The sequence below is a fragment of the Esox lucius genome, chromosome 11 (assembly GCF_011004845.1).
Source record: "Esox lucius isolate fEsoLuc1 chromosome 11, fEsoLuc1.pri, whole genome shotgun sequence".
Taxonomy (NCBI): Eukaryota; Metazoa; Chordata; class Actinopteri; order Esociformes; family Esocidae; genus Esox; species Esox lucius.
Window position 1 is genome coordinate 52,800,942 of NC_047579.1, and position 17,380 is coordinate 52,818,321.

A 17,380-nucleotide genomic window follows, 5' to 3' on the forward strand; every position below is an offset into this window, starting at 1 on the left:
GAAAAACCTCAGTCCTTCAGCTCACTGCTTTCTTCTTTTCTGTCTCTCTCTCTCCACATATCTCCCCATTCCTTTGCTGTCTTTCCTCTTGTCTCTCTCATCTTTCCTTTCCCACACCCATCCATCTCTCCCTTTCTCTCCCTCTCTCTCCCCTCTCTCTTCCTGTCATCCATCTCTCTCCTCCCTCTTTTCCTTTCTCTCCCTCTCTCTCCCCTCTCTCTTCTTGTCATCCATCTCTCTCCTCCCTCTTTTCCTTTCTCTCCCTCTCTCTCCCCTCTCTCTTCTTGTCATCCATCTCTCTCCTCCCTCTTTTCCTGTCATCCATCTCTCTCCCTCTCTTTCCCTGTCATCCATCTCTCTCCTCCCTCTCTGTCTGGTGAATGTACAGGTGCTGGTCATATAATTAGAATATCATCAAAACGCTCATTTATTTCAGTAATTCCATTCAAAAAGTGAAACTTGTATAATGTATACATTCATTCCACACAGACTGATATATTTCAAGTGTTTATTTCTTAAAATTTTGATGATTATAACTGACAACTAATGAAAACCCCAAATTCAGTATCTCAGAAAATTTGAATATTGTGAAAAGGTTCAATATTGAAGACACCTGGTGCCACACTCTAATCAGCTAATTAACCCAAAACACCTGCAAAGGCCTTTAAATGGTCTCTCAGTCTAGTTCTGTAGGCAACACAATCATGGGGAAGACTATTAACTTGACAGCTGTCCAAAAGACGACCATTGACACCTTGCACAAGGAGGGCAATACACAAAAGGTCATAGATAAAGAGGCTGGCTGTTCACAGAGCTCTGTGTCCAAGCACATTAATAGAGAGGCGAAGGGAAGGAAAAAATGTGGTAGAAAAAAGTGTACAAGCAATAGGGATAACCGCACCCTGGAGAGGATTATGAAACAAAACCCATTCAAAAATGTGGGGGAGATTCACAAAGAGTGGACTGCAGCTGGAGTCAGTGCTTCAAGAACCACCACGCACAGACGTATGCAAGACATGGGTTTCAGCTGTCGCATTCCTTGTGTCAAGCCACTCTTGAACAAGACACAGCGTCAGAAGCGTCTCGCCTGGGCTAAAGACAAATAGGACTGGACTGCTTCTGAGTTATGTTCTCTGATGAAAGTAAATTTTGCATTTCCTTTGGAAATCAAGGTCCCAGAGTCTGGAGGAAGAGAGGAGAGGCACAGAATCCACGTTGCTTGAAGTCCAGTGTAAAATTTCCACAGTCAGTGATGGTTTGTGGTGCCATGTCATCTTCTGGTGTTGGTCCACTGTGTTTCCTGAGGTCCAAGGTCAACGCAGCCATCTACCAGGAAGTTTTAGAGCACTTCATGCTTCCTGCTGCTGACCAACTTTATGGAGATGCAGATTTCATTTTCCAACAGGACTTGGCACCTGCACACAGTGCCAAAGCTACCAGTACCTGGTTTAAGGACCATGGTATCCCTGTTCTTAATTGGCCAGCAAACTCGCCTGACCTTAACCCTATAGAAAATCTATGGGGTATTGTGAAGAGGAAGAAGATTTTCATTAGTTGTCTGTTATAACCATCACAATTAAAAGAAATAAACATTTGAAATATATCGGTCTGTGTGGAATGAATGTATACATTTCACAAGTTTCACTTTTTGAATGGAATTACTGAAATAAGTCAACTTTATGATGATATTCTAATTATATGACCAGCACCTGTATTGAATAGTTTTGGTCTATGGATATTACTGTTGTAGTTGTTTCTGAGTATTTGTTAATTGCTTAACAACATCATATAACCCCTCCCCCCTCTCTATTCAGACTACATCATATAACCCCTCCCCCTCTCTGTTCAGACTACATCATATAACCCCTCCCCCCTCTCTGTTCAGACTACATCATATAACCCCTCCCCCATCTCTGTTCAGACTACATCATATAACCCCTCCCCCATCTCTGTTCAGACTACATCATATAACCCCTCCCCCCTCTCTGTTCAGACTACATCATATAACCCCTCCCCCCTCTCTGTTCAGACTACATCATATAACCCCTCCCCCCTCTCTGTTCAGACTACATCATATAAGGCACTACCAGTTAGGTTTAGGGTTAGGTAAGGGACTATATTGTCCCCCTCAGAGGATGTGGTTACCAACCCGCGTTACAAACCCTTTACTCCAGGGGCGTCCAAACCGGTTCCATGGGGGGCGGTGTGTCTGCAGGTTTTCCATCTCTCCTTGTACTTGATTGATTAATTAGGTCACTAATTGGTTAGTTTCTACCCCCAGCTGGTTGTTTAGGTGTGAACTGGGAACCAATTTAAAGGAAAAACAAAAAACCCGCAGACACTCGGCCCTCTGTGGAACTGTTTGGACACCCCTGCTGTACTGGGACAAAAGGAGAATGTTTTGAGGAATAGTACAGAGAATGGTCTGGATACAGTTGCAACAAACACTTCTAGGTCATGGTTTGGTTTGAGGTCTTGACAAGGATGGAAAGACGACGTGTGTGCCTGTGTGTGTTGAGGTGATGTCCCAGATTCAGATTCTGCCAGAATAACTAACCTGGTTCTGTGTCGTTACACACACACACATTTGGTTTTCTATCCTTGTGTGGAACAGAGAAAATATTTTACCTAAACATTTTAGTATTGATGTCCTAAACCTAATCCTGTCCAAATCCGTATCTTAACCTATAGGGGTGACGAAAACCTGACACACGTATGAGTCCTCTACTCACAGACACCTGCAAGCATGGTGTAGACCTGCCCCCTGCTTCACTGGAAGAAGGCTCATCTAGCACACTCTCACCCAGAGAACAACAGAATTGAATCACTACATGTTGCAAACAATGGAGGCCACGCATACCCAGGGATGGAAGATTTAATTCGTAGTGGTACTAACCTTTTGTATTAGACTAATTAGTTATCGATGTTTGACTCTTCACATTCATTTTAAAACTAATTGTAAGAGCTCTTCTGTCATGTAGTGTGCATCATGTATTGTCAAGATCACACAGATTAGCTACCATGTTATTGTGACCTGCACAAATTCAATTCTGTTATTTGTCTTGTCACACTCACTGGTGGTATTGTGCTTTGTATAGGTAACAATTACAATTTTGGGAAGAAACATGGCTTGTGCTTTGACACAATTGATACATTGTTTCAAACTCCAAGCCCCTTCTAATATTTGAAAATCCTGTGTTACAAATTCATAGCTAAAGGCAAGTAACTATTTTTGGCTGGATTTAATCACGTTTTTTTAATTACAAAACGAAAAGACTTTAGCTCACTTGTCATCAAATAGCATTTCTGAAAATGTCAGAGGAAATATTGTTACTTTCAGCAGGTTGCTTTTTAATGTAGATTCAAACCCTACTATTTTCGCCTTTTTATTTTCATAAAAAATAACTGGTCTGTCTTAGTAACAAAACAATTTCCATACATTACATTTTTGAAGTCTCCCCTAAAATGTTTTAAACTCCATACATTTCTATAAATAAGTGGTGTTGGGCCAGTTGAAAGGGTCTCTTAGTGCTAATGACGGAGCTAATCAGTTTTTAGTTTGTAGTCCTTCTCCCACCTCAACTCCTCCCTCCTTTACTCCTCCCCCTACACCTCTCTCATCTACTTCTCCCTCATCAGTTCCTTCCCCTCTTCTCCTCCCTCATCTACTCCTTCCACATTTACTCCTCCTTCCTCTAGTCCTCCCCTCTCCTCCCTCCTCTACTTTTTCATCTTCCTCCTGTTTTGTTTTCTAATGTCCAGTAGGTGAATATGGCCTCGGTGCCAAGCTGTTTCATGTCTTATCGCACTTCCGCTCACCCCCTCCTCCCCACCTCCTCATACATTCTCCTCTTCCACCTCCCCTCTTCCCCAAGTCATCCCCTCTCACATTTCTGCTAACCTTCCGTTCAGCGGTAGTATGTATTGAATGACTGGCCGCTGTGATATGTGGATCATTCATTGTGTTGTATAATGTTCAGAATCATATGTTTGGCTATCTTTAGATGAGGGGCAGAGTCAATTCAGTTTCTGTCGGAAAGTCCAAGACACCACTTTCACCTCCAAAGCCTCCTGCCTGTCTGTCTGACTTTCCCACAGACAGTCACATTGCAGAACGTGTGATTTAGTAAGGTGAACATACACTCACCTGAAAGATTATTAGGAACACCTGTTCAATTTATCATTAATGCAATTATCTAATCAACCAATCACAGGGCAGTTGCTTCAATGCATTTAGGGGTGTGGTCCTGGTCAAGACAATCTCCTGAACTCCAAACTGAATGTCAGAATGGGAAAGAAAGGTGATTTAAGCAATTTTGAGCGTGGCATGGTTGTTGGTGCCAGACGGGCCGGTCTGAGTATTTCACAATCTTCTCTGTTACTGGGATTTTCACGGACAACCATTTCTAGGGTTTACAAATAATGGTGTGAAAAGGGAAAAACATCCAGTATGCGGCAGTCCTGTGGGCGAATTGGCAAACTTCAGACGGCCCTGGACGGCGTAGTGTGTTACTAATGGTTTTCTTTGAGACTGTGGTCCCAGCTCTCTTCAGGTCATTGACCAGGTCCTGCCGTGTAGTTCTGGGCTTATACCTCCCCTGAGATCTTGCATGGATCCCCAGATCGAGGGAGATTGACCGTCATCTTCTTCCATTTTCTAATAATTGCGCCAACAGTTGTTGCCTTTTCACCAAGCTGCTTGCCTATTGTCCTGTAGCCCATCCCAGCCTTGTGCAGGTCTACAATTTTATCTCTGATGTCCTTACACTTTCTGGTCTTGGCTATTGTGGAGAGGTTGGAGTCTGATTGATTGAGTGTGTGGACAGGTGTCTTTTATACAGGTAACAAGTTCAAACAGGTGCAGTTAATACAGGTAATGAGTGGAGAACAGGAGGGCTTCTTAAAGAAAACCAAACAGGTCTGTGAGAGACGGAATTCTTACTGGTTGGTAGGTGATCAAATACATATGTCATGCAATAAAATGCAAATTCATTATTTAAAAATCATACAATGTGATATTCGGGAATTTTATTTTAGATTCCGTCTCTCACAGTTGAAGTGTACCTATGATAAAAATTTGAGACCTCTACATGCTTTGTAAGTAGGAAAACCTGAAAAATCGGTAGTGTATCAAATACTTGTTCTCCCCACTGTATATTGCAGAAAAACAAAATATTGCAATGTCTGTTATTTCCAATATCGTCCAACCCTACTTTACAGTGTCTTTGGTGGAACTTTACAGTGTCTTTGGTGGAACTTTACAGTGTCTTTGGTGGAACTTTACAGTGTCTTTGGTGGAACTTTACAGTGTCTTTGGTGGAACTTTACAGTGTTTTTAAGTTGAGGTTCATTGGGTTTTTGTCCAGGCTGTATGGATGGATGGGTACACACACACACACTTCTGTCACTGATATGCAGTATCTCAATGATACTTCACTTCCACGCAACAACCATGATCAGTAATTATATTCACTTAACACCAGGTAGAGAGAGAAAAATGGAGAGAGTGGCCCTCATTTATCATTCTTGCGTAGAAACGGGCGTATATGTTGGCGTAGGATTTTGCTTACACTCCTCTCACCGCCTGATTTATGAAGCTGTGCGTACCTTTAAAATCCAGGTGTACGCAATACCTGCCCTTGATAAATGCCTCTGCTGAAAACAATCGTCATTAGAATAACACGCCCCTATATATTCAAGTCTCCGCTTCCCCCACGCCCTCATTTTACGCCATGGACACACGGAAGACGGCAAAAAAGAGAAACTTCTCTGACGTGGAGATTGAGACGATCACCAGGGAGGTAGAAAGAAATACAATTGTTTCATTTGGCAGTTTAAAAAGCGGAATAAAAGATGATGATGTGATGTGGAGTACCATTCATTCACATTAATAATTGCATGACAATTTGTAATATTCGTCTTATTATTTCATGATATTTATCAATGACGTGTATTGTTATTTAGAAGAATGTTGTTATTATTATTATTTCTATTATTATTTAAAAGAAGAAGAATGTCATTTTTATTATTTTGTCAGTCTGAATTATATTTTGGTAATTTAAAACCTTGAAGTCCATGTTGCACAAAAATAAACACTGAAGTTTGTAATTATGTTGTTTTTTTTACAGTGGATCATAATATATCATATCTTTTAGTTTTTTTTTTCTGCGCATTTCCGCACTAACTCAGGTGCGTACACCACCTCCTGAGCTGGCGTAGGATTTGAGAGTGCCGTACGCCAACGTCCATATTGATAAATCTCAAAGTCACCGTGGTTTTGGGTGTACGCCAGGTGTACGCTGGAAATTTGGTGTACGCACTTTTGATAAATGAGGGCCAGTGTGAGTAGGGGGAGAGAGGAAGGGAAAGTGAGGAGAGAAAGAGGAGTAGGAGGGAGAGAAAGACGAGTAGAAGGGAGAGAAAGAGGAGGAGTAGGAGGGAGAGAAAGAAGAGGAGTAGGAGGGAGAGAAAGAAGAGCTAGGTGTGTTTGTAAAACATTGTGTGTCCCTGACCTGACTACTATATATCGGGGACACATATTTCCCCATTCCCTGGCTAAATCAGAAAAACGTAATCGCAAAAGTGTCACTGTCCTGACTGGGTAAGTTAAGTTTAGGCATGGTTATGAGTAAGCGTTAGGTTTAGGGTTAAGGGAACAGGGAACATGGATTTCTGGTTCAGGGTTTGGTTTCAGATCCCTACAATGATAGAAAATCAAATGTGTTTGTGTGTGTGTCCTTGTGTATCTGTCAGCAGAAGTGTGTGTGAACATGAAATGTGTTTAGCTCAGTGTGCAGGAGTTGGGTTGGAGTTGTAGGTGTGTAGGCTTTCTGTCTGTCTGTCCATCATAGCCTCTGTTGATATGATTTGTTATGATAAACTCTCCCCCCCCTCCTCCCCCTCGGCCCTCCCTCTTCTCTCTCCTGCCCTCTCCTCCCTCCCTCCGTCTATCTGTCTCCTCTCTTTTCCCTCCTCTTTCTCTCCTCAGTGTGTTGTTTCGTGGTACATAAGCGCTGCCATGAGTTTGTCACCTTCCAGTGTCCAGGAGCCGACAAGGGTCCTGATTCAGATGTGAGTATTCAAGTATTAAAGCCTGTCTGACTTTGTCTCCTCTCTCCTCACCTGGCTCTCCTCTCTCCTCACCTCGCTCTCCTCACCTGGCTCTCCTCTCTCCTCACCTGTCTCTCCTCTCCTCACCTGGCTCTCCTCTCTCCTCATCTGGCTCTCCCCTCCTCACCTGGCTCTCCTCACCTGGCTCTCCTCTACTCACCTGGCTCTACTCTCTCCTCACCTCGCTCTCCTCTCTCTCCGTACCTCGCTCTCCTCTCTCTCCTCTCCTCTCTCTACTCCTCTCCTCACCTCGCTCTCCTCTCTCTCCGTACCTCGCTCTCCTCTCTCTCCTCTCCTCTCTCTCCTCCTGTCCTCACCTGGCTCTCTTCTCTTTCATCTTTCTCTTCCTTTCCTCTCACCTCTTCTCTGCTTTCCCTTCCACTTTCTCTGCGCTACTTGGCTTTCTCCTCTCTTCTTCATCCTCTCATCCCTCCTCTTTCTTAAGCCCACTACTCCTCCAGAGGATCTCTTAGACTGAGACCTTTAGAATCTGCTCCTGCTTATCTCTGGAACAATTCCCTCAGGATTCAAGCCGTGTAATCAGCCAATCAGATCAATCTGAAATCAGAAATCAGTCAATCAGCTAGTCAGATCAATCAGAAATCAGTCAATCAGCCAGTCAGATCAATCTGAAATCAGTCAATCAGCCAGTCAGATCAATCAGAAATCAGTCAATCAGCTAGTCAGATCAATCAGAAATCAGTCAATCAGCCAGTCAGATCAATCTGAAATCAGTCAATCAGCCAGTCAGATCAATCAGAAATCAGTCAATCAGCTAGTCAGATCAAACAGAAATCAGTCAGTCAGATCAGCCAGTATATATATATATATTTTATGAATCCTGGTACCCAGTATATGACCTTACAGGGCAAACATTTTCTCTCTTGAAAGGCAGGAACCTTGTAAGTAACCTAGAAAGGAGCTGAGCTCTGAGATGTGGACAGACCTTTACTGGTTCTGGCTAAAGGAGTTTGTTGGAGTACATGTAAAATAAAGAAACAGCCCTGGTTTCATCAATGGGCACACTGTTTTGACAGGGACCACAAGCTGTATCCCCTTGATGCATGCAGGGCCTTCATATAGGCTGCAAGCAGCCACTTTGTTTCATGCCCATATTTTTTAAATAAGATTTTGTTCCTTCAACTGGATTATTATTATTTCTTTGCTTAAAGTAAAAATTATTGACACAGCTATCGTAAAGGATTAATATCATAAATGTGTTGACTTGGGCTTGTGCACGTAATTACATGACCTGACCTTCCCCGGGAAAATCAGTCCTGTGTGAATGGGACAAGACAGAAGCGTGCATGACATCTGATCTGAATCTGACATCTGATCTGAATCTGACATATGATCTGAATCTGACATCTGATCTGAATAGAGCTGTTTAACAATGAAAACAATTGATTAACAGTCATTGCATGATTTTCTTTCATTAATTGTGATGAAACAACCTTTATAAAAGGGCTGAAATGCGACTCTACTGATTAATGGTTTCAGTTAAAAACATCTCTCAACATGGTTAATTTCAAGCAAATACATGTTCACTAATCCAATGGCCAAGAAAAATATATAACTAGTAATATCGGGTATATCTGATGGAGGATTTGGACTAAGTTTCTCTTTATTGTGCTGCAGGGCAGGGCATGCAGTATTTTTTTTTAGCGCAGTTAAAAAAGTTTAGTGCTGGAAGTAATAGATGATAGGGTTAATTATGTCAAAAAAAGAAGGGTAATATACTTGACAGACCTATTTCCCAGATCCGCTCCACCTGTGAGTCTGAACCCCATAAATAGAACATTCCTCCCTCACTTTGTCTGTCCTCACTACACCCGTATGTACTCTGTCTAGCGATTGAAATACCACGCACCTCTCTTGTCTCTCACGCTATTTCCTCTCTCCCTCTCATTCTTGCTCCCTCCTTTTTACCTTCCTCTCCTCCTTCTATCTCTCCTCCTCAATCACTTTGAGAAACACGCACACATTTACAATGACACATGCCCAGAGACACCTAGAGGCATGAACAGACATTACCATGAGATTGGTGCCACAGATTCAATCATCACCGACCTGCATCCCTGTTAAATATAACTAGTCATCACAGATCTACATCCCTGTTAAATATAACTAGTCATCACAGATCTACATCCCTATTAAACATAACCAATCATCACAGACCTACATCCCTATTAAATATAACCAGTCATCACAGATCTACATCCCTATGAAATATAACCAATCATCACAGACCTACATCCCTATTAAATATAACCAGTCATCACAGATCAACATTCCTATAAAATATAACCAGTCATCACCGACCTGCATCCCTGTTAAATATAACTAGTCATCACAGATCTACATCCCTGTTAAATATAACCAATCATCACAGACCTACATCCCTATTAAATATAACCAATCATCACAGACCTACATCCTTATTAAATATAACCAGTCATCACAGATCAACATTCCTATAAAATATAACCAGTCATCACCGACCTGCATCCCTGTTAAATATAACAAGTCATCACAGATCTACATCCCTATTAAATATAACCAATCATCACAGACCTACATCCCTATTAAATATAACCAATCATCACAGACCTACATCCTTATTAAATATAACCAGTCATCACAGATCAACATTCCTATAAAATATAACCAGTCATCACAGATCTACATCCCTATTAAATATAACCAATCATCACAGACCTACATCCTTATTAAATATAACCAGTCATCACAGATCAACATTCCTATAAAATATAACCAGTCATCACAGATCTACATCCCTATTAAATATAACCAATCATCACAGACCTACATCCCTATTAAATATAACCAGTCATCACAGATCTACATCCCTGTTAAATAACTAGTCATCACAGATCTACATCCCTATTAGATATAACCAGTCATCACAGATCTACATCCCTATTAAATATAACAGGTCATCACAGACCTACATCCCTATTAAATATAACCAGTCATCACAGACCTACATCCTTATTAAATATAACCAGTCATCACCGACCTGCATCCCTGTTAAATATAACTAGTCATCACAGATCTACATCCCTGTTAAATATAACCAATCATCACAGACCTACATCCCTATTAAATATAACCAGTCATCACAGATCTACATCCCTATTAAATATAACCAATCATCACAGACCTACATCCTTATTAAATATAACCAGTCATCACAGATCAACATTCCTATAAAATATAACCAGTCATCACCGACCTGCATCCCTGTTAAATATAACAAGTCATCACAGATCTACATCCCTATTAAATATAACCAATCATCACAGACCTACATCCCTATTAAATATAACCAATCATCACAGACCTACATCCTTATTAAATATAACCAGTCATCACAGATCAACATTCCTATAAAATATAACCAGTCATCACAGATCTACATCCCTATTAAATATAACCAATCATCACAGACCTACATCCTTATTAAATATAATCAGTCATCACAGATCAACATTCCTATAAAATATAACCAATCATCACAGACCTACATCCCTATTAAATATAACCAGTCATCACAGATCTACATCCCTGTTAAATAACTAGTCATCACAGATCTACATCCCTATTAGATATAACCAGTCATCACAGATCTACATCCCTATTAAATATAACAGGTCATCACAGACCTACATCCCTATTAAATATAACCAGTCATCACAGACCTACATCCTTATTAAATATAACCAGTCATCACCGACCTGCATCCCTGTTAAATATAACTAGTCATCACAGATCTACATCCCTATTATATATAACCAGTCATCTCAGACCTACATCCCTATTAAATATAACCAGTCATCACAGACCTACATCCTTATTAAATATAACCAGTCATCACCGACCTACATCCTTATTAAATATAATCAGTCATCACAGATCAACATTCCTATAAAATATAACCAATCATCACAGACCTACATCCCTATTAAATATAACCAGTCATCACAGATCTACATCCCTGTTAAATAACTAGTCATCACAGATCTACATCCCTATTAGATATAACCAGTCATCACAGATCTACATCCCTATTAAATATAACAGGTCATCACAGACCTACATCCCTATTAAATATAACCAGTCATCACAGACCTACATCCTTATTAAATATAACCAGTCATCACCGACCTGCATCCCTGTTAAATATAACTAGTCATCACAGATCTACATCCCTATTATATATAACCAGTCATCTCAGACCTACTGTATGTCCCTATTAAATACAACCAGTCATCACAGATTAACATCCTTCACTGTCTTTCTTTTTCGCTCTCCCTTCTTATTTAGTACCTTTGGAAATTATTCAAACCCCTTTACTTACTTACAAGTCAGTTCTTTGTCTGAGCCCCTCAAGGACATTCAAAGTTCTCAAAGTGTGGGACGCGCCCCACTGGTGGGGAATAGAGATGTGACAGGTGGGGCGCGCCCCTCTGGTGGGGAATAGAGATGTGACAGGTGGGGCGCGCCCCTCTGGTGGGGAATAGAGATGTGACAGGTGGGGCGCGCCCCACTGGTGGGGAATAGAGATGTGACAGGTGGGGCGTGCCAAACGGGAGGACATTTTCCTTTTTATGCCTTTATATCTTTATCCAGACATCCCAATTGTCCCGGAAGTTACAGGACTCTCCCGCATATTGATAGCGGCTCTTTGACGCCTGCAAAAGAGATCCAATCTCCCAGAATCTGGAGCAAGACCGCGCACTAGACTAGAGAGTGACCGCGCACTAGACTAGAGAGTGACCGCGCACTAGACTAGAGAGTGACCGCGCACTAGACTAGAGAGTGACGGCGCACTAGACTAGAGAGTGACCGCGCACTAGACTAGAGAGTGACCGCGCACTAGACTAGAGAGTGACCGCGCACTAGACTAGAGAGTGACCGCGCACTAGACTAGAGAGTGACGGCGCGCGCGCGTGTGTGTGTGTGTTTGTGTGACTATAAATGCAGCGTGTGTGAGAGCAAACCGTCCTTATAGCTGTGTGTTGCCGCTTATTAGACCGATCACCCCCGGGGGCGACACCAAGTGTAACAGGAATTCCCCCTTTTTGCAGGTTGGGATGTCTGCTTCATCAACGCCTTTCTTTAATGACAACAAAGATCATACATTCAAAACAAAACACCCACAAACAAAGTCATCATTACTAGCCTACATGCAGTCTAAATTAAAAGAACATTAGATATGAGACCCAAAAAAAAATTTACCTGGAACCGAAGTGCCCAAATAATGATTGACGTGACGTTGGCATATTAATTGTAGCGGAACAAACGCCCATAGATATATGTGTATATATCTATATTTTGCCCCGATGGGCAGCAGGCTAGTGTGGGCAATAACACTACATGAATACATTTGTGACACGGACCTCAAAAGTTGTCGAGCCAGCGCCAGCAGAGAGAGACAAACCAGACGGGCCTAATCAACCAAAAAGCCAACCGGAAAGAAAATATGATGAAGGGTATCTTGCTCTTGGATTCACAACAGCGGTGGTGGGGGCAGAGGAGAGACCGATGTATGTTGTGTCTTAGACCGCTAGCAGCAGACAGTATGAGACCCAACAAATTAAGAAGACACCTAGAGACCACACACCCCTGTCACGTCAATATGCCACTTGATTTCTTTCAAAGAAAACTGGCAGAATACCGTCAAACAGGAGACTCGCATGGTAAAAGCTGCATCAGTAAGGAGTGGCATACAAAATTGCACAATGCAAAAAAACACACACAATTGGGGAGCAGCTCATTCTCCTTGCTGCTCTAGACATGATGTCAATTATGCTTGACGAGACAAGCGCAGCAAAATTAAAAGCTGTCCCCCCGTCAAACGACACAGTTGCGAGACGTATACGCCACATTTCAAGTGATCTCGAGGAACAACTCATAGAAAAATTTTAAGACAGTCGTTTCGCATTAAAGTGGACGAAGCTACTGACAGCAATAAGGACGGCTTGTTCATCTCGTACATCCGCTTTGTGAATGGCAAGTCACTGTGCGAGGATTTGCTGTTTTGCAAATACATAAAGAATAGAGCCACAGCTGATGAGCTGTTTAAGATCCTGGACAGTGACCTCAAAGAACCTTGTGACCTCAAAGGCCTTAAATGGGAAAACTGTGTGGGCTTTTGCTCTGATGGCACACAGACCATGGCAGGGTCAAGAAACGGGCTGCAGGCGCTAATAAAGAGGGTTGCGCCAGATGCACTGGATGCACTGTGTCAGTCACAGGGAAGCGCTCGCATCAAGGCACCTCAGCCCTGAACTAAATGAGGTTTTGACCGTGTTGTGAGCGTGGTCAATTTGATCAAAACCCGACCCCTGAAAGAGCGACTGTTCTCCGCACTTTGTGAGGAAATGGGAGCTGATCACACATCTGTGCTGTTTCACAGTGAAGCAAGGTGGCTCCCCCGAGGCAAAATGCTGTCGCGCGTCTTTTGAGCTCAGGGCAGAGATTCGGATGTTCTTGGAGGAGGAGCGCATGGATGAGGCTGCAAGGAAGTTCAGTGATGAACAATTTCTGGTTAAACTGGCCTACCTTAGTGATGTGTTTGGCAAGCTGAATGAATTAAATCTTCAGCTTCAAGGCAAAGACAAGCACCTACCTCACCTGGCAGACAAGATCACTGCATTCACCTGAAAGCTTGAGGTATGGGGCAGGCGCCTCGATCAGCAAAACATAGATGTCTTTGAGAACCTGAGCGACGTTGCTGAAACCACTGATTCTGGAGCCACCACAGTGATCCCATGTATTAAGCAGCACATCTCTTCCCTGAGAGGATTGTTTCAAAAACACTTCCTGAACAACAGTGCTCAGTATGCCTGGGTTATGGATCCATTCAATGCAGCAGGTTGGTATTTTGACATTTTATTGAATATTATACTCATATATTATACATGCATTTTATTTATGTTGTATGCTACTTACTAACTGGAATCGATTGTTGTCAAACAGATTTCTTTGTGTTTATTATGCAATGACAAAAAAAGTAAGCCTATTTATTCATATTCTGTCTGCAGCATCTGCTGATTTTAGGTCTGCTGAGAAGGACCAGTTTATTGAGATGACATCTGACAGGTTTAAAGCTCAGACTCTTAGTGAATTCTGGTTTGGAGTGGAGAGGGAGTATCCACTCACTGGGCAGAGAGCTGTGTGCATTCTTATTCCCTTTGCAAAATCATATCTCTGTGAGATGGGCTTTTCAGCTGTTGCATCACTGAAAACAAAGTACAGATCTCAGCTGTACATTGAGCATGACTTGAAAGTGGCAGTATCAAGCCTGCAACACTGCTTTGAGAAATGTTGCAATGCAAAACCGGCTCATTGCAACCACTAATGCAGGGATAAATAGACCTGTTCTGCCTTAAGGATTTCTCTTCTTCTTTTTTAACAGATTGCAAAGTGGCACTTTTATTTATTTTCTATTTTTAAACTTGATACAAATTTTGACACAGCTGCATTTTTATTTTCTCTGTTTTTGAATTTCATACAAGTTATGACAGAGCTGCACTTTTATTTTCTTAATTTTTTAACTTGCTGTTATTTGATGTAGATAGTTAGTGTATATTTAGATACAACTTGTTACTGTACTGATACCACTTGTTACTTCAATAAATTGGAATATTTTGAGCTTGTTGCGTATTTCATTAGCATTGTGTTGGGGCGATGGGGGCAGGTGGGGTTTGTTGCCACCGTTTTTACTCTGACATGCACAGGGACCTTGTGTTTGCCTTCTGTATCATGTCCAATCAGTTGAATTTGCTCTGGGTGGATGATGAAAGACATTTTTAAATGTATTATTCTTGTCATCTCCACCTCATACACTGCCATGGTGTACTCTCTGTTTAGGGCAAAAATATCTTTCCAATTTGCTCTGTTTTGCTGGATTCTTTCTAGTGTGTGAAATTGTTCTCTTCTTGTTTTCTAATGATTTGGTTTTGTCTGACTCTGTTGCTGTCCTGGGGCTCTGTGGGATCTGTTTGTGAACTGGTTCAGGAGTCTCTTCACTAGATTCATCTCTCTGTAGATGAGGGCTTTGTTATGGAACATTTTAAAGTTCCTTTCCTCTAGGTGGGTGTGACACTGCACAGATCTTTTTAGGATTGTGGTAATTAGTGGATATGTTCTTCTGCTCTGCTGGCATTATTTAGGGGTTCGTGTACTCCGAGGATACTTATGCATAGTTCTTCAAACATAGTTTCAGTTGGGTGTTTGACCCATTTTAGAAACTTTTTGCTGGTAAGACCACGGACCTCACAACCATTTAGAGAGATGGGTTCTATGTCTGCTAGGACCAGATCTTGTTTTGGATCTTCTGCTTTGTCCCTAGTACCTTGTGGTGTTGAAGCAGAGGTAGTAAGAGGTCAGGTCACAAGCGAGGCAGATCACCCAATATTTATTTTGTTGAGAAAGCGCCAGATCATTTCTGGTTGGACTCGCCATCTCTCTCTCCACAAGGGCAGTCCAGTTTCATTCGGTTTCTCACTGAGCCCCGGCAGCACCCTCTCACCTGAACAGGCAGCATCTCATCAGCTCGCCCAGAGGCTCAGGATGACTGATACAGCCGGCAGTGCCTGATCCCCAAAAGGGTTTTACGTCCCATTTCACTGGGGGTCTGCAAGTCTACACATTACTGAAGCCCACAGTCTGCCAGCTACTACAGCCAATGATTAGGTCAATGTGGACCAACAGTTGGGCTACAACAACCAATAAATCAGGGGGTGGAAAGAGCCTTGGCACCAGTGAGGGGATTTGGATGTTACTGGACACTTGGCTGGTGGTAGCAGGGCTTCTAAGAAGTCATCTGTCTGTTGGGCGGGGTTTCTAGGATGTCATCCTCCTATTGGATGGTGTTTCCGTGATGTCATCAGCCTGGGCAGGGTTTTGTTGAACCTGTGTTGGTGCTTGCAGACTAACTGATTAAAACATGAGTGCCGAAGCCCCAGGGAATGACTAGCGTGTCTGGATGTTCAGTCACTTCTGGTTGAATGAAATCTGGTAGAATGAAATCTGGTCTAATGAAATCTGATTTAATGATATCTGGTTGAATGAAATCTGGTTTAATGAAATCTGGTTTAAAGAAATGAACATAACAGACTACGAACTTAAGAAATGAGGGCGTGCTGTTGCCATGAAAGGGTGCACATGGTCTGCAACAATGCTTAGGTAGGTGGTACGTGTCAAAGTAACAGCCACATGAATGGCAGGACCCAAGGTTTCCCAGCAGAACGTTGCCCAAAGCATCACACTGCCTCCGCTGGCTTGCCTCCTTCCCATAGGGCATCCTTGTGCCATGTGTTCTCCAGGTAAGCACCTGGCCATCCATGTAATGTAAAAGAAAACCTGATTCATCAGACCAGGCCTCCTTCTTCCATTGCTCCGTGGTCCAGTTCTGATGCTCACGTGCCCATTGTAGGCACTTTTGTCAGTGGACAGGGGTCAGCATGGGCACCCTGACTGGTCTGCGGCTACGCAGCCCCACACACAACAAACACTACACTGCAGTAGTTCATCTGTTGGATCAGACCACACGGGCCAGCCTTTGCTCCCTATGTGCATCAGTGAACCTTGGCCGCCCATGACCCTGTCGCCGGTTCACCGCTTTTCCTTGCTTGGACCACTTTTGATAGGTACTGACCACTGCAGACCGGGAACACCCCACAAGGGCTGCAGTTTTGGAGATGCTCTGACCCAGTCATCTAGCTCAGATCCTTACCCTTGCCCATGTTTCCTGCTTCTAACCGATCAACTTTGAGGACAGAATGTTCACTTGCTGTTTAATATATCCCACCCACTGCATGGTGCCATGATGATGAGATTATCAGTGTTCACATGTCAGTTCACATTCAATTCCCATAATTTTATGGCTGATCGGTGTATATTATTGTATATAAACATCAAGATATCCATAGGTTTTGGCGCGTTAACTACATTGTCAGTAGTCTGATGTATTGCTCCACAACCACCAACATTGTCAAAACATTGCTGAAACCCAAGGCACACAAATGCATAGCAATCGTCAATACCCGCACACAAAGACACAAAGGTTTTACCCACACAAACATAAACTGCGATAATTAGGTCTGTCAGTGATGGATTTTTCAAATGCAAATTACAGAAATAGTCTGTGATTTACACCTGCAGTATTTAGTAAATGTCATCAGCAGCCAATGATCACCAGTGATCGCACTTTTCTGAGATTTAAAGCAAGTAGAATCAC

General features: G+C 42.4%; 1 protein-coding gene across 2 annotated transcripts in view; it reads left to right on the forward strand.

Annotated features, from left to right (window-relative positions):
• The window catches only part of prkcbb (protein kinase C, beta b), a 115,789-nt gene that overhangs the window by 19,537 nt on the left and 78,872 nt on the right, over nucleotides 1-17,380 (forward strand). For both annotated transcript variants that reach the window (XM_029123188.2, XM_013136148.4), the window contains exon 3: nucleotides 6,989-7,071. In XM_029123188.2, the coding sequence (XP_028979021.1) occupies nucleotides 6,989-7,071 (83 nt within the window). The remainder of the gene's footprint in view (nucleotides 1-6,988; nucleotides 7,072-17,380) is intronic.